At 54.5% G+C, this 18765-nt stretch overlaps 1 protein-coding gene across 1 annotated transcript in view; it reads left to right on the forward strand.

Annotated features, from left to right (window-relative positions):
• CUNH11orf58 (chromosome unknown C11orf58 homolog) overlaps window positions 1-8716 on the forward strand; it is a 29963-nt gene extending 21247 nt beyond the window's left edge. The window contains exon 5 of the mRNA XM_073550752.1: window positions 8254-8716. Within this exon, the coding sequence (XP_073406853.1) occupies window positions 8254-8445 (192 nt within the window). The 3' untranslated portion in view covers window positions 8446-8716. The remainder of the gene's footprint in view (window positions 1-8253) is intronic.
• Window positions 8717-18765: the final 10049 nt, after the last annotated feature.

The raw sequence follows: 18765 nt of genomic DNA on the forward strand, positions 1-18765 counted from the left end.
GGGGGAGTTCCTGGTTAGTACAGACTATTTGGGTTCTTTTACACTTGCGTGTTTTTTGCTGGCCGTTTTTGCTGCCCCAATAGATTTCTATAGGGCCACAAAAACAGCCCGCAAAAATTTGTCAGTGTCATGTGCCATATGGCAGTGAGGGCCCTATTTACGGCTGTGAAAAAATATCGAGCTTGCTGACACGGACCCCTTTGAAATCAATGGTGCCACAAAAACAACGGAAGCTTGTATTTGAGGTACACCGTATTTGCAGAACGCCGTATTTTTTCCCACAACTTGTCAATACCAGGAAAAACGGCGATCCGAGAATATTTTTGCGGCCCATTTTTGCAGCACACCGTGAAAACTATGGCAATACGGCCCGCAAAAAACATGGGAAGTGTAAAAGAAGCCTTAGGCACCTGCTCACCATCGATATCATCGGCACACTCATACATGATTCCCGGGGACTACCATACAGGAACTGGTGATGTCATCGGCACACTCGTAAATGATTCCTGGGGACCACCATACAGGAACTGGTGATGTCATCGGCACACTCGTACATGATCCCTGGGGACTACCATACAGAAACTGGTGATGTCATCGGCACACTCATACATGATTCCCGGGGACTACCATACAGGAACTGGTGATGTCATCGGCACACTCATACATGATTCCCGGGGACTACCATACAGGAACTGGTGATGTCATCGGCACACTCGTACATGATCCCTGGGGACTACCATACAGGAACTGGTGATGTCACCGGCACACTCGTAAATGATTCCTGGGGACCACCATACAGGAACTGGTGATGTCATCGGCACACTCATACATGATTCCCGGGGACTACCATACAGGAACTGGTGATGTCATCGGCACATTCATACATGATTCCCGGGGACTACCATACAGGAACTGGTGATGTCATCGGCACACTCGTACGTGATCCCTGGGGACTACCATACAGGAACTGGTGATGTCATCGGCACACTCTTACATGATTCCTGGGGACTACCATACAGGAACTGGTGATGTCATCGGCACACTCGTACATGATCCCTGGGGACCGCTGTACAGGAACTGGTGATGTCATCGGCACACTCATACATGATTCCTGGGGACCGCTGTACAGGAACTGTTGTCATATCCACACTCGTACATGATTCCATGATCCCTGGGCACTACCATACAGGAACTGGTGATGTCATCGGTACACTCTTACATGATTCCTGGGGACTACCATACAGGAACTGGTGATGTCATCGGCACACTCATACATGATTCCCGGGGACTACCATACAGGAACTGGTGATGTCATCGGCACATTCATACATGATTCCCGGGGACTACCATACAGGAACTGGTGATGTCATCGGCACACTCGTACGTGATCCCTGGGGACCACCATACAGGAACTGGTGATGTCATCGGTACACTCTTACATGATTCCTGGGGACTACCATACAGGAACTGGTGATGTCATCGGTACACTCGTACGTGATCCCTGGGGACTACCATACAGGAACTGGTGATGTCATCGGCACACTTGTACATGATCCCTGGGGACTACCATACAGGAACTGGTGATGTCATCGGCACACTCGTACATGATCCCTGGGGACCGCTGTACAGGAACTCGTGATGTCATCCGCACAATCATACATGATCCCTGGGGACCGCTGTACAGGAACTGGTGATGTCATCGGCACACTCATACATGATGCCTGGGGACCACCGTACAGGAACTGTTAATGTCATCGGCACACTCATACGTGATCCCTGGGGACCACCGTACTGGAACTGTTGATGTCATATGCACACTCGTACATGATTCCATGATCCCTGGGGACTGCCGTACAGGAACTGGTGATGTCATCGGCACACTCATACATGATCCCTGGGGACCACCGTACAGGAACTGGTGATGTCATATGCACACTCGTACATGATTCCATGATCCCTGGGGACCGCTGTACAGGAACTGGTGATGTCATCGGCACACTCCTACGTGATCCCCGGGGACCGCCGTACAGGAACTGTTGATGTCATCAGCACACTCCTGCATGATCGTCGGCACACTCCTGCATGATCGTCGGCACACTCCTGCATGATCGTCGGCACACTCCTGCATGATCGTCGGCACACTCCTGCATGATCGTCGGCACACTCCTGCATGATCGTCGGCACACTCCTGCATGATCGTCGGCCCACTCCTGCATGATCGTCGGCACACTCCTGCATGATCGTCGGCACACTCCTGCATGATCGTCGGCACACTCCTGCATGATCGTCGGCACACTCCTGCGTGATCGTCGTCCCACTCCTGCGTGATCGTCGTCCCACTCCTGCGTGATCGTCGTCCCACTCCTGCGTGATCGTCGTCCCACTCCTGCGTGATCGTCGTCCCACTCCTGCGTGATCGTCGTCCCACTCCTGCGTGATCGTCGTCCCACTCCTGCGTGATCGTCGGCCCACTCCTGCGTGATCGTCGGCCCACTCCTGCGTGATCGTCGGCCCACTCCTGCGTGATCGTCGGCCCACTCCTGCGTGATCGTCGGCCCACTCCTGCGTGATCGTCGGCCCACTCCTGCGTGATCGTCGGCCCACTCCTGCGTGATCGTCGGCCCACTCCTGCGTGATCGTCGGCACACTCCTGCGTGATCGTCGGCACACTCCTGCGTGATCGTCGGCACACTCCTGCGTGATCGTCGGCACACTCCTGCGTGATTCCCGGGACTGCTGTACAGGAACTGATGATGTCATTGGCACACTCGTACATGATTCCCGGGGACCGCCATACAGGAACTGGTGAGGTCATTGGCACCATCATACATGATCCCTGGGACCGCTGTACAGGAACTGGTGATGTCATCGGCACACTCATACGTGATCCCTGGGGACCACCGTACTGGAACTGTTGATGTCATATGCACACTCGTACATGATTCCATGATCCCTGGGGACTGCCGTACAGGAACTGGTGATGTCATCGGCACACTCATACATGATCCCTGGGGACCACCGTACAGGAACTGGTGATGTCATATGCACACTCGTACATGATTCCATGATCCCTGGGGACCGCTGTACAGGAACTGGTGATGTCATCGGCACACTCCTACGTGATCCCCGGGGACCGCCGTACAGGAACTGTTGATGTCATCGGCACACTCCTACATGATCATTGGCACACTCCTACATGATCGTCGGCACACTCCTGCATGATCGTCGGCACACTCCTGCATGATCGTCGGCACACTCCTGCATGATCGTCGGCACACTCCTGCATGATCGTCGGCACACTCCTGCATGATCGTCGGCACACTCCTGCATGATCGTCGGCACACTCCTGCATGATCGTCGGCACACTCCTGCATGATCGTCGGCACACTCCTGCATGATCGTCGGCACACTCCTGCATGATCGTCGGCACACTCCTGCATGATCGTCGGCACACTCCTGCATGATCGTCGGCACACTCCTGCATGATCGTCGGCACACTCCTGCATGATCGTCGGCACACTCCTGCATGATCGTCGGCACACTCCTGCATGATCGTCGGCACACTCCTGCATGATCGTCGGCACACTCCTGCATGATCGTCGGCACACTCCTGCATGATCGTCGGCACACTCCTGCATGATCGTCGGCACACTCCTGCATGATCGTCGGCACACTCCTGCATGATCGTCGGCACACTCCTGCATGATCGTCGGCACACTCCTGCATGATCGTCGGCACACTCTTGCATGATCGTCGGCACACTCTTGCATGATCGTCGGCACACTCTTGCATGATCGTCGGCACACTCTTGCATGATCGTCGGCACACTCTTGCATGATCGTCGGCACACTCTTGCATGATCGTCGGCACACTCTTGCATGATCGTCGGCACACTCTTGCATGATCGTCGGCACACTCTTGCATGATCGTCGGCACACTCTTGCATGATCGTCGGCACACTCTTGCATGATCGTCGGCACACTCTTGCATGATCGTCGGCACACTCCTGCATGATCGTCGGCACACTCCTGCATGATCGTCGGCACACTCCTGCATGATTCCCGGGACTGCCATACAGGAACTGATGATGTCATCGGCACACTTGTACATGATCCTTGGGGACTACCATACAGGAACTGGTGATGTCATCTGCACACTCGTACATGATCCCTGGGGACCGCTGTACAGGAACTGGTGATGTCATCCGCACAATCATACATGATCCCTGGGGACCGCTGTACAGGAACTGGTGATGTCATCGGCACACTCATACATGATGCCTGGGGACCACCGTACAGGAACTGTTAATGTCATCGGCACACTCATACGTGATCCCTGGGGACCACCGTACTGGAACTGTTGATGTCATATGCACACTCGTACATGATTCCATGATCCCTGGGGACTGCCGTACAGGAACTGGTGATGTCATATGCACACTCGTACATGATTCCATGATCCCTGGGGACCGCTGTACAGGAACTGGTGATGTCATCGGCACACTCCTACGTGATCCCCGGGGACCGCCGTACAGGAACTGTTGATGTCATCGGCACACTCCTACATGATCGTCGGCACACTCCTGCATGATCGTCGGCACACTCCTGCATGATCGTCGGCACACTCCTGCATGATCGTCGGCACACTCCTGCATGATCGTCGGCACACTCCTGCATGATCGTCGGCACACTCCTGCATGATCGTCGGCACACTCCTGCATGATCGTCGGCACACTCCTGCATGATCGTCGGCACACTCCTGCATGATCGTCGGCACACTCTTGCATGATCGTCGGCACACTCTTGCATGATCGTCGGCACACTCTTGCATGATCGTCGGCACACTCTTGCATGATCGTCGGCACACTCTTGCATGATCGTCGGCACACTCTTGCATGATCGTCGGCACACTCTTGCATGATCGTCGGCACACTCTTGCATGATCGTCGGCACACTCTTGCATGATCGTCGGCACACTCTTGCATGATCGTCGGCACACTCTTGCATGATCGTCGGCACACTCTTGCATGATCGTCGGCACACTCTTGCATGATCGTCGGCACACTCTTGCATGATCGTCGGCACACTCTTGCATGATCGTCGGCACACTCTTGCATGATCGTCGGCACACTCTTGCATGATCGTCGGCACACTCTTGCATGATCGTCGGCACACTCTTGCATGATCGTCGGCACACTCTTGCATGATCGTCGGCACACTCTTGCATGATCGTCGGCACACTCTTGCATGATCGTCGGCACACTCTTGCATGATCGTCGGCACACTCTTGCATGATCGTCGGCACACTCTTGCATGATCGTCGGCACACTCTTGCATGATCGTCGGCACACTCTTGCATGATCGTCGGCACACTCTTGCATGATCGTCGGCACACTCTTGCATGATCGTCGGCACACTCTTGCATGATCGTCGGCACACTCTTGCATGATCGTCGGCACACTCTTGCATGATCGTCGGCACACTCTTGCATGATCGTCGGCACACTCTTGCATGATCGTCGGCACACTCTTGCATGATCGTCGGCACACTCTTGCATGATCGTCGGCACACTCTTGCATGATCGTCGGCACACTCTTGCATGATCGTCGGCACACTCTTGCATGATCGTCGGCACACTCTTGCATGATCGTCGGCACACTCTTGCATGATCGTCGGCACACTCTTGCATGATCGTCGGCACACTCTTGCATGATCGTCGGCACACTCTTGCATGATCGTCGGCACACTCTTGCATGATCGTCGGCACACTCTTGCATGATCGTCGGCACACTCTTGCATGATCGTCGGCACACTCTTGCATGATCGTCGGCACACTCTTGCATGATCGTCGGCACACTCTTGCATGATCGTCGGCACACTCTTGCATGATCGTCGGCACACTCTTGCATGATCGTCGGCACACTCTTGCATGATCGTCGGCACACTCTTGCATGATCGTCGGCACACTCTTGCATGATCGTCGGCACACTCTTGCATGATCGTCGGCACACTCTTGCATGATCGTCGGCACACTCTTGCATGATCGTCGGCACACTCTTGCATGATCGTCGGCACACTCTTGCATGATCGTCGGCACACTCTTGCATGATCGTCGGCACACTCTTGCATGATCGTCGGCACACTCTTGCATGATCGTCGGCACACTCTTGCATGATCGTCGGCACACTCTTGCATGATCGTCGGCACACTCCTGCATGATCGTCGGCACACTCCTGCATGATTCCCGGGACTGCCGTACAGGAACTGATGATGTCATTGGCACACTCGTACATGATTCCCGGGGACCGCCATACAGGAACTGGTGAGGTCATTGGCACCATCATACATGATCCCTGGGACCGCTGTACAGGAACTGTTGATGTCATCGGCACACTCATACGTGATCCCTGGGGACCACCGTACTGGAACTGTTGATGTCATATGCAGACTCGTACATGATTCCATGATCCCTGGGGACCGCCATACAGGAACTGGTGATGTCATCGGCACAATCGTACATGATCCTTGGGGACCACCATACAGGAACTGGTGATGTCAAGTATACACTCGTACATGATTCCCGGGGACTATCATACAGGAACTGGTGATGTCATCGGCACACTCATACATGATCCCTGGGGACCACCGTACAGGAACTGTTGATGTCATATGCACACTCGTACATGATTCCATGATCCCTGGGGACTGCCGTACAGGAACTGGTGATGTACGATTGTGCCGATGACATGATCCCTGGGGACCGCTGTACAGGAACTGGTGATGTCATTGGCACACTCATACATGATCCCCGGGGACCGCCGTACAGGAACTGGTGATGTCATATGCACACTCGTACATGATTCCATGATCCCTGGGGACTGCCGTACAGGAACTGGTGATGTACGATTGTGCCGATGACATGATCCCTGGGGACCGCTGTACAGGAACTGGTGATGTCATCAGCACAATCATACATGATCCCCGGGGACTGCCGTACAGGAACTGGTGATGTCATCGGCACAATCATACATGATCCCCGGGGACCGCCGTACAGGAACTGGTGATGTCATCGGCACACTCATACATGATCCCTGGGGACCGCCGTACAGGAACTGTTGATGTCATATGCACACTCGTACATGATTCCATGATCCCTGGGGACTGCCGTACAGGAACTGGTGATGTACGATTGTGCCGATGACATGATCCCTGGGGACCGCTGTACAGGAACTGGTGATGTCATCGGCACACTCCTACATGATCCCCGGGGACCGCCGTACAGGAACTGGTGATGTCATCGGCACACTCCTACGTGATCCCCGGGGACCGCCGTACAGGAACTGGTGATGTCATCGGCACACTCCTACGTGATCCCCGGGGACCGCCGTACAGGAACTGGTGATGTCATCGGCACACTCCTACCTGATCCCCGGGGACAGCTGTACAGGAACTGGTGATGTCATCGGCGCACTCATACGTGATCCCCGGGGACCGCCGTACAGGAACTGGTGATGTCATCGGCACACTCCTGCATGATCGTCGGCACACTCCTGCATGATCGTCGGCACACTCCTGCATGATTCCCGGGACCGCCGTACAGGAACTGATGATGTCATTGGCACACTTGTACATGATTCCCGGGGACCGCCATACAGGAACTGGTGATATCATTGGCACCATCATACATGATCCCTGGGACTGCCGTACAGGAACTGGTGATGTCATGGGCACACTCATACATGATCCTTGGGGACCATCATACAGGAACTGGTGATGTCATCGGCACACTCATACATGATCCTTGGGGACCATCATACAGGAACTGGTGATGTCATGGGCACACTCGTACGTGATCCCCAGGGACCGCCGTACAGGAACTGGTGATACCAGTACGACTCACACATAGTCTCTTATAAAGGGCCCTCACACCCTTGGACGTTCACACAGTGACTTTGGTGATGTTGCCTCTGCCGTGGTTTTTGTGGTGCAGGGGGTCTGTTTCCAGCCTGTGTTGGACACAAATTCCAGGTAATCTGCAAATACACCAAGGATTTCCTGGCTCGTCCAGGTGGGGTCGTCAATGTCTGGGAGTCCTGCCGGTGTGAGCCGAAGCCAGGGAGGGGGGTTCCACCTTTTAATCCTACATATCCGCTGTTCTGGGGTCTGGTCATCGGTTGCTGTGGCCTTTCCCTCAGTTTGTAAATGTTCTTACATTTTTCTTTTCATGTGATTGGTCATTATTTTATCTCTGTAGCCCCCCAGTTGTGAAGAAAAGCCGACTTCTCCAGAAAACCCCCATAAGGAAGAGAAACAGCCGGATTTAAGTTCCAGTGACAGCGCCAGTGATCCAGAGACTGGAGTAGCGGAGACTACCGACCAGAGCGCCAACGAGAAGGCGCCCAAGAGCAACTACAAAATGCAGTTTGTCAAGTCCAGTGGATTCTGACCCCATTTATCTGGGCGCAGCTGAGACATTAGAAGGTAATAACGTGCACATCTGTGAACAACACTGGACGCCCTGGGGCCGGACCCCACTATCCACCCACCGGCCCCCACACTCCGGCGTCACTGAAAAATGGTGGTGGCACTGCTTGGCCTTGGAGATCCGCTCCCTGCGGCAGGGAAGCATTTAGGACATTTTATACATTCTTCTGTGATTATGACGTCTTGTTCATCTGGAGAACTTTGTGGTGGAATAAATTTGGAATGAGGCTGAATCGTGGTGGTGTCTGCGCCAGATGTGGAACAAGGCCCGGCTTGCAGTCGTCTCTCTTGTCGGGTCCTTCGCATTCCGGTGACCTCCGCCGTGGATCTGATCTTTTCTAGTATTCTTAAAATGACCCTTTAGCATTGATACAAAATGTCCATCAATGTTACTAATACACAGACCCAATCCCTGCTGCCTCAGCTCCCAAACACGTGGCCCTTCGTCTGTGTCCAAAATGGCCTCTGCAGTCACATGGGGCGCCTCTGTTCCCAGCACTGATGAGGTTAGGGAGACGTGGCCGAGACTTTACTCCTCGCTCCCATGACAGGCGCAGAGGAAGCAGCGGAGTGCGGCATCTGGGCATCAGTAACCTACACATACGTGTTGTTTTTGGGTTGGATTGGTGATCGTTGCCCCGCTCTTCCAGACACAGACCCTTTAATCTGTCTGGAGGGGACTTGTGTGGGGACACTTATCAGCTGACACTGCTGTCACTGATTGTCAGCTGACAGCTGACACTGATTGTCGTAGCTGTCAGTTTCATGCAGCGTTTTCCCCCTGTGCCGTGAGGGCTTGTAGGTTTTACCATAGGCCGTGCCATTTCTGTCCGCCAGTCCATCTCCTCCATCTTGATTGTTTTGAGAGGTGGTGAATGTGGGGCGCAGTATATCCTCTTGTGGTTGGAGTGCTGTATGCTCTGGGGTTCTGCAGGAATATTGCAATGTTTATTGGACAGAATATTTGAAACAGGAGCAAGCTAGCTGAACTCAGAGGATTGTCTGCAGCACAGAGTGTTTCAGCATAGTGGTGAGATGATTTGTTTTCTGAACCTGCCGCCATGTGTGTAAAGAAGATGCTGTCAGAGGAGGTGGGCAGGAGCCACTTGGCAGTGCCAATTGTGTATGGGGACGAGAAGGTTAGCGACCGGCAGGGTGTCACCGTCCGGATGTATTCAGGTCGTCTTTGTGACGTGTCCAAACACATGTAAGAAAATGGCAGAAACCCCGTCCTGTGGTGTCTGGAGCGGGCACCAATCTCAGACAGCGGCATTTAAGGCACGCGCAATTGTGGTGCACATTGGTACCCTCACCTGCGCAATACGATTGGGTGGTGCCGATATTGTCATAGCAACCAGGGGTCTCCCAAAGGTCCCGCGGCAGCCATTTTTTTTTTTTTTTTTTACTCCAGTGAGGCACAGGCTGGGCTTCGCTGTATACTGCTGTCATACAGAGAACAGACGATTGCAGGTTCAAGTCTCCTAGAAAAAAAATAATTCTAGTTCCTGCGGGGCACTTTCACCATGAAAAACAAAACCAAAATCTACATTTGTCATCGTCTTGTTGGTAAAAGTCCAATCATCTTGTAAAACTTAACCGCACAGTAAAATTTCTGTTTTTTGTTGCACCTCCCCGAAAAATTTAAAGCAAATCCTGCTGCCAATTAACGGAAAATCACAGAGGAGTCGCAACTTGTTTTGTCTAAAACCATTTGGAATTTTTTTCCCCTTTCTGCTGTATTATATACAGTAAAATCTAAACTCCAGCTCTCTCCACAAGAAGCGACTCGGGACGGCGACGCAAACCTCAAAAGGCGCTGGCTCCCAGTAGTGCAAACATGAAGACTGGCTGCGTCAGGAAGGGGTTAATGAACCTGGCGCTTTGGCCATGGCAGTGCGGCGTCTGAGCCTCTCCCAGGGTCAGGAGACTGAGCCCAGGGGCATCATCGTGACTGAAATCTGCCGCCACTTCTGCTGATTTGCAGGTAAGACATCATGGTGTAGCCTTACCGCCATTAGCAATGGCTGCCGAGCCGCGTCCTGTAATGTGCCAAATGTACCACGTGTCAGACAAAACTCAGTCTCTGCTGTCTCAGGGCAGCAGGGAAGCTGGCGGCAGATAATGCAGGACTCTAAAGAGGATCTCCCAGGGGCCTGACACGGGAATGGCAGATTTGTGCCTGACTCGGCACTCTAGGAGCGCTGGGTGTCAGAGGGTAACCCGAGGGCTATGACGATACCAGTGGGTCAGCTTGGGGCCATGACACAGGACTCTAGGATCAATGGGTGCTGGAGAATCACCCGGGGCTGTGACACAGGACTCAAGAATCATTGGGCGCTGGCGGGTATCTCTAGGGGCCAAAGGGTCGCCCGAAGGCTGTGACATGGGACTCTGGAATCACTGGGTGGTGGAGGGTTTCCCTGGGGGCCAGTGGGTCGCTCGGAGGCCTTGACACGGGATTTTAGGATTGCTGGATGCCAGAGGTTTGCCCGAGGCCGTGACTCGGGGCTTTTTGAATGATGGGTGCCGGAGGGTCGCCCTGGAGCCGGACGGTTGCTCTAGGGCCATGACTCGGGACTCTAAAATTGCTGGGTACTGGAAGGTATTCCTGGGGGCGAGAGGGTCAATCGAGGGCCGTGACTTAGGATTTTAGGATCGCTGGATGCCAGAGGGTTGTCTAAGGGCTGTGACTTGGGGCTCTTTGAATGATGGGTGCCGGAGGGTCGCCTGAGGGCTGTGATTCAGGACTCTAGAATCGCTGGATGCCAGAAGGTAGCCCAAGGGCCGTGACTCCTCAGGGCTCTTTGAGCGATGGGTGCCGGAGGGTAGTCCTGGAGACGGAGGGTCGCCTTGGAGACGGAGGGTCGCCCTAGCGCCGTGACTCAGGCCTCTTTGAACGATGGGTGCCGGAGGGTAGTCCTGGAGACGGAGGGTCGCTTGAGGGCTGTGACTCAGGGCTCTTTGAACGATGGGTGCCGGAGGGTAGTCCTGGAGACGGAGGGTCGCTCGAGGGCTGTGACTCAGGGCTCTTTGAACGATGGGTGCCGGAGGGTAGTCCTGGAGACGGAGGGTCGCTCGAGGGCCGTGACTCAGGGCTCTTTGAACGATGGGTGCCGGAGGGTAGTCCTGGAGACGGAGGGTCGCTCGAGGGCCGTGACTTGGGGGGGCTCTTTGAGCGATGGGTGCCGGAGGGTTGCCTGAGGGCAGTGTCTCGGGGGCTCTTTGATGGGTGCTGGTCCTTGCAGAGCCACAGATGGGCGAGCTGTGCTGTGGATGTGTGATGCCTCGTCGGCCTATGACCCCTCCCCAGCGCCGGATCTGGCGAGCGCTTTCCCGCTCTTACATCTTGTTTTCTGCCTGCAGTTTTGCATTCGCACCCGTTATCACACAGATCGCCTCTATAACACACTATTAAATATGCCCTTTACTAGATTTTTGGCTTTGAACTAAAAAAATAAGTGAAGAAGTTTCCGTGGAAAGTTCATCTCAGTCGATTTAGTTCAGCAGCGCGGATAATAGTGAGAACTGCAGACGGGTCAGAGCCGATCAATATGCCGGTTCAAACAGAATGGCGGCCGCTGTGATGTGCGCTCACTTTCTGCCGCTTTGTACTCTGCCAATATGAAGACGCTTTCTTCTCGTCTGCAAATCAGTCAGTAACAGCGCCAACAAAATAATTATTGCGGCTTCTATGCCGAGTGCTCCCCCGACGAGGCTGCGCTTACCAGTGCGGGGGGCACATCTAGTGTTAATAACGGCATCTGGCCATCTTGTCTTCTGTTTTCGCTTCCCGCTGAAGGGATCCAGTCCTGTTTGTTGGGGCTCTCTATAGAACATGAACATCGAGGGGGTCATCTATCAAAATACGGAGGGGAACCTTTATCCATGAAATTATTTACTTCAAAACTGGTACAACCTGCAGTGTAAAGCATGGTGGTTCATTCTGTCACTGCTTTAAATGTTTAGATCAGCTGTAGTTTTGTTTCTTTATCTTTATGATTTGTGAACCTCACGTGTCCATGAAAATCTCCTTTCATTACACTGCAGGCTACATCCAGGGAAGAAGGAAAATCCTCCTAGAACGTGTTTTGAAAACCTCATTTTGCCCATTTTAATTCTACAATTTTCAGATACATGGTGTGAATGGGAGTGTATCACCAAGCAAGAAAACCGCCCTCCCCATAGAGCGTCTGTCTTCCCACACAGGAGCCACGACTTCAGGTTGGTGAGCTGCTGGCAAAATCTGCTGGCCCCTACCCCAGATTCCTCTGCCCCCTATTTCCTGATACACCCCTCTGTTTATCCCTGAAATTCATCCACCACACCCATCTAGCCCCCCCTAATACGCCTGTTTGCCCGCCCCCCCCCCCACCTTAAAGTACCATGTTCCTCCCTGCTTCCCCTACTACTCTGCTCCAATCCAGCCCCTCAGTTTCTCCTTCCGGCCCCGTTTAGTCCATGTCGTGCTCTTCTGCCTTTGCTTCTTACAGACACACTCCTGTCAGCCACCCCCTCCTCTGTCGTGCCCCCCTCTGTCCACCCACTCCATCCTCCACCTTGCCCCCTCTGTCCACCCACCCCATCCTCCACCTTGCCCCCTCTGTCCTCACACCCCCTCTCTGCCATGCCCCCATATTTCCACCCACCCACCCCCTCCTCCACCTCGCCCTCTGTCCACCCACCCCAACTTCCCCCGTTCCCCCTTCTCTGCCACGCCCCCCTCTGTTCACCCACCCCATATTCCACCTTGTCCCCTGTGTCCACCCACCCCATCCTCTGCAGTGCCCCTTCTCTGCCACGTACCCCTATGTCCATCCACCCCCTCCTTCACCTTGCTCTGTCCACCCACCCCATCCTCTGCCATGCCCCTTCTGCCACACTTTCATCTGTCCACCCACCCCATCCTCTGCCATGCCCCTTCTCTGCCACACTTTCATCTGTCCACCCACCCCATCCTCCGCCGTGTTCCCTTCTCTGCCACACTTTCATCTGTCCACCCACCCCATCCTCCGACGTGTTCCCTTCTCTGCCACACTTTCATCTGTCCACCCACCCCATCCTCCGCCGTGTTCCCTTCACTGCCACGCCTCCCCTCTGTCCCAGAGCTGTGGAGTCGGTAAGCCAAACCACTGACTCCGACTCCCTCATACATGGCTCATGTTTAAGTGATACATTTCCTGCGGTAAAATGGTGACATCAGGCTTCTAATCATTATTATGATACAATAATGAAGCCATTTAGATAGAACATAAAATATATTTATTGGAATAAAACTTTAGAACTAAAAACCTTTTGCATATTTACAATTTATTATACACTATGCAGTAAGTGGGGAAAAAACAGTTTTCTCCTTCGTCTCATTGGGGGACACAGGTACTGTGGGTGTATGCTACCGCCATCTGGAGGCTGACACTAGGCAAACAACACAAGGTTAGCTCCTCCCCGCCGTATACACCCTCGCCCTGATTGTGGGCGGACACCAGTTTTTTGCTTAGTGTCTATGGAGGCACACGTCTGGTCTTTTTTTTATCCAGACTTTTTTTTCCCATGAAGATTAGACAGGGGCAATGGATCCTATTGAAAGGGTCCGATTTCCCCAAACCATCAACGGGCGAGCATGTGCGAGTGTCCCTCCACGTATCCTCTCCCGCGACGTGGGACATTATGCTGGACCTAGCCCTGACCACCCCTAGGTATGGAAATCATGGGCTGTACAGTGGCACAAGACGGTCTGAGCGGCCCCCACTGCTCCACCAACGCTAGACGGAGGTGCTGCAAGGCAGCGGACGGTCCCTCTCCTCGGCCCTGGAAGCTGGATGGAGTTAGGGTGCCTGCACCGGCCTGGATCCCCCCACCACCCCCGCCTCCCCGGTGGTTTTCATACCTGTTGGCGATCACGGATGAAGGTACAGGGCGTGGGTGGGCTCGGCGCACTGCAGCGCAGCTGCTAGGTCGTGGTGAGGGCTCCTGGGCAGCAAGGGGAGAAGAGAGCAGACTCGCTGAGCGTGCAGCTTTCAAATCCACCCCCCGTTCCCTTTTTTTTTTTCCCTGGGTAGCGCTGGATGGGGAGTAGCAGCAAAGGACCACCATTGCAGCGCCGCCGACCCCCCCCCCGGGAGTCTGGGCGGGCACCGGATAAATTGAGCCCCCGGCTTCAAATTGGGGTAGGCCGTGACCAGTGAAGTGGTCGGCCTGCCACACAGAGGAGCGTAGCACGTGAGGGGGACCCAGGGCGGGTAAGTGCAGCCACGTCTGCGGGAGCACGTTGGAGACCAAGGGGTGCCCCCCCCCTCTACAGAAAAAAAAAAACAGACAAAACGCCTGGCAGATGCAATATGGCCGGGAAAGGGAAGACGCTCACTTTCCTCTACGCTGCATGCATCTCCTGTAGGGCTGCGTTCCCGCGAGCACAGAGCAGCAAGTTGTGCGAGGCCTGCGACTCCGAACGTGCCCAGGAGGCCCCGCCGGCAGCGGAGTCCGGGGAGCAAAATCCGCCGGAATGGGCTCTCTCATTATCCCAATCTATAGCATCGCTTACAAGGGCGATCGAGTCTCTTCGCGCCCCGAATGGGGGTAGGGATAGTGGCTCGCTTGTCGGGGAGGGGTCCTCCACCTCACAAGAACCTTCGGCCTGCAGGGGCCGCTCTCATTTCAGGCAAGTGCAGAGGAAACGGACCCACACGAGGTCTCCCGGGCTATCCGGCGCCTCAGCATCTGGTAGTTCAGCATCTCGCTCTCCCTCACCAATGGTCGGGAGCGGGCAGAGTTCGGATTGTGACTCAGACGGTCCACTGGACCTAGATACCCCGGGGTGTCAAGAGACAGTGGACAGCCTCATTGAAGCAGTCAATCAGACCCTGGGGGTGGAGGATGAGGTTACTTTGGCTTTGAGCCATAAAGTGGCCTTTAAGCAGGCCTTACGGCCCCACAGAGTGTTTGGTACTCACCCAGAATTTGAGGACATAGTGCAGCGTCACAGAGAACGCCCAGATAGGTGCTTTTCGGGCCAAAAGACTATAGAGGCAAGATATCTCTATTGTCGGTGCCGTGGCTCGTCCATTAAGGACCCCACTGATAGGCATAGAGAGCTTGGCTCGATCAGTTTTTGAGGCGTCAGTGTCAGCGCTCGTTCCCTCGTTCGCTGCGACGTGGGTGGCCAAGGCCATGATGTCATGATTGGAATCATTGAGTAAGGCCTTGCAGGATAGAGACCTGCCTGCGGAGGTGTCAGAGGTCGCAAATCAGATTGCTATGGCTGGAGACTACTTAATGCTTCCTTGGATGCGGCCAATTGTGCGGCTAACGCGGTGGCCATTAAGAGAGCCCTTTGGTTAAGACCTTGGCAAGCTGATTCTATCTCCAAGAAGTCTCGCCTGTTCGGGGAGAAGTTGGATCAGCTCATCTCTGACGTGATGGGGAAAAAGCAGCTTCCTCCCACAGCAGAAAATTAAACAGCCTTTTCGCCAGGTCCCGGCACGGTTTCGGGCCTTTCGCAACACCGGATGGACGACGGCCGCTGGTTCGGCTGGCCCAAGTCGCTCCAACCAGGATAGGGAGCGACAGGTCCCATATAGACCCAATCCATTGGGGAGGATGCACGCGCGTCAGCCCAGGTCGAGAGGGACCAGGCCTCAGAAATCCTCAGCCAAATGACTCGGGGCACGTTGTAGGCGACATCAGCAGGGTAGGCGGCTGCCTGCTCTTCTTTCGCCATGTCTGGGTCGACGTAGCACACGACTCATGGGTGGCGGAGCTGATGTCTTCAAGATAGAGTTTATCAGGTACCCCCCAAGATGGTTTTTTTCTGTCCCAACTTCCCAAAGTGAAGTCCCGGGCGGAGACACTGCTGGGGGCCATCAATTCACTCCAGTACAACGGGGTCATAGTTCCCGTACCAGAGTACGAGAGGGCTCGGGGTTTTTATTCCAACCTGTTTGCAGTCCCCAAATAGGATGGGACTGTCAGGCCGGTTTTGGAACTCCTGAACATACTGGTCAGGGACAAACATTTCAGGATGGAGTCTCTCTGTTCAGTTATATCGGCCATGGTACAGGGAGAGTATTTAGCCTCGGTCAACATCCAGGATGCCTACCTACACGCCCCCATTTTTCCGCCGCATCAAAGGTTCCTTCGATTCGTCATCAATGGCCAACACTTCCAGTTTGCAGCGCTGCCCTTCGGGCTAGCCACCACCCTCAGAGTGTTCACGAAGGTAATGGCAGTCGCGATGGCCGTCTTACACTCTCGGGGCATAGTCGTCTTTGCCTTACTTAGACGACCTCTTGGTGAAGGGTCCCTTATTTCGGGCATGCGAGGAGAATGTCGGCATTACGCTGGATACACTCTCCCGCTTAGGGTGGTTGATCAACAGGAAAAAGTCATCCCTTGTCCCAGCCCAGAGGATTTCCTTTCTAGGGATGATCTTTGACACCTCCCGAGGGTTGGTAATTCTCCCTCAGGACAAAGCCCTAGCGCTCCAGCAAGGAGTCCGGAAGCTCCAGCAGCCAGTCCCTCACACCATTCGTTTTGGGATGAGGATACTAGGGAAGATGGTGGCAGCAATGGAAGCAATTCCATTTGCCCAGTTTCATCTTCGCCCTCTACAGCACACCATCTTGGCAGCTTGGGACAGGAACCCGTTTTCGCTCGATCAGCAGTGCCGGCTGTCCTTTCAGGTCAGGCAGTCACTGGAGTGGTGGATGATCAGATCCTCCCATCTTCAGGGGTAAAACCTTTTCCCCCAGGGCACTGGCTTGTGGTCTCGATCGATGCCAGCCTCCTGGGCTGGGGAGCAGTTTTTCGCCACCACACGGCTCTGGGCCAATGGTCGCAACAGGAGGCACGCCTCCCGATCAACTTGTTGGAAGTACGAGCGGTCCGGCGGGCGCTGCATTTTCAGCACTTCCTAGCAGGACGGCCCATTCGGATTCAGTCGGACAACGCCACAGCGGTGGCTTATGTAAATCACCAAGGGGGCACGCGCAGCAGGGCAGCCATGCGCGAGATAGGACACGTGCTTCAGTGGGCCGAGAGGAACCAGTCGGTATTATTGGCAGTCCACATTCCAGGCTTAGAAAATTGGGCAGCAGACTTTCTCAGCCGACAGGAGGTCGTGGCTGGGGAATGGGCCCTGCACCCCGAGGTCTTCCAGCAGATTTGCCAACAATGGGGAACTCCGGACGTGGATCTGATGGCGTCCAGAAGGAACGCCAAGGTGCCCGTGTACGTCGCTCGGTCACGGGACCCACGAGCGTTCGAGGTGGATGCGTTGGTTCTACCGTGGAACCAGTTTCGCCTTCCATACTTGTTTCCCCCGTTGCCATTGCTCCCGAGGGTCGTCAGGAAGATCAAAATGGAAGGGGTTCCAGCAATTCTGCTGGCACCAGATTGGCCCCGGCGGGCGTGGTCCGCAGATCTTGTGCAGCTGCTCACCGACGTCCCATGGCGACTACCAGAGCGTCCAGATCTACTGTCCCAGGGACTGATCTTCCACCCGAACTTAGGGGCCCTGTGTTTGACGGCATGGCCGTTGAATCTTGGATTCTAACCCTGGCGGGGTTCGAGCGCGAAGTGGTCACTACAATGGTTAGTGCCAGGAAATCTACCTCGGCAAGAGTCTACCATCACACCTGGAAGGTTTTCTTCGCTTGGTGCCGAGAGAGGGGGTTTTTGCCCCTGACATTCTCTGTTCCCAACATCTTGGCTTTTCTCCAACCAGGCCTAGACGCGGGATTGGCCCCGAGCTCCCTTAGGAGACAGCGGAAGATTGCTACTAATATGCAGGTGAAGACTTTCATCCAGGGAGTCTCTCATTTAGTACCTCCCTATAGGGCGCCAGTGGGCTCCTGGGACCTTAGCCTGGTCCTGAGTGTCCTGCAAGAAGCTCCTTTTGAGCCACTGCAGGATATTTCTTTATCGTTCCTCTCTTGGAAGGTGGTGTTTTTGGTAGCCATTACCTCCGTGAGGCGAGTGTCGGAGTTGGCGGCTCTGTCTTGCCGAGCACCTTTTCTCGCTTTCCACAAGGATAAGGTGGAGCTTAGACCAGCTCCCCCCCTTTCTTCCGAAGGTGATGTCCTCTTTCCACATCAATGAGGATATCGTCTTGCCCTCGTTCTGTCCGGCACCTGTGCATCGTGTGGAAAAAGCTCTTCACATGTTAGACCTGGTGAGAGCACTCAGGAGGTACGTGTCGCGGACGGCACCCTTTCGACGGACGGATACGCTGTTCGTGCTCCCTGAGGGGCGCAGGAAGGGACTCGCTGCCTCAAAAGCGACCTTAGCC

The sequence above is a fragment of the Dendrobates tinctorius genome, unplaced genomic scaffold (assembly GCF_039654945.1).
Source record: "Dendrobates tinctorius isolate UK_male_01 unplaced genomic scaffold, ASM3965494v1 ptg000168l, whole genome shotgun sequence".
Lineage (NCBI taxonomy): Eukaryota > Metazoa > Chordata > Amphibia > Anura > Dendrobatidae > Dendrobates > Dendrobates tinctorius.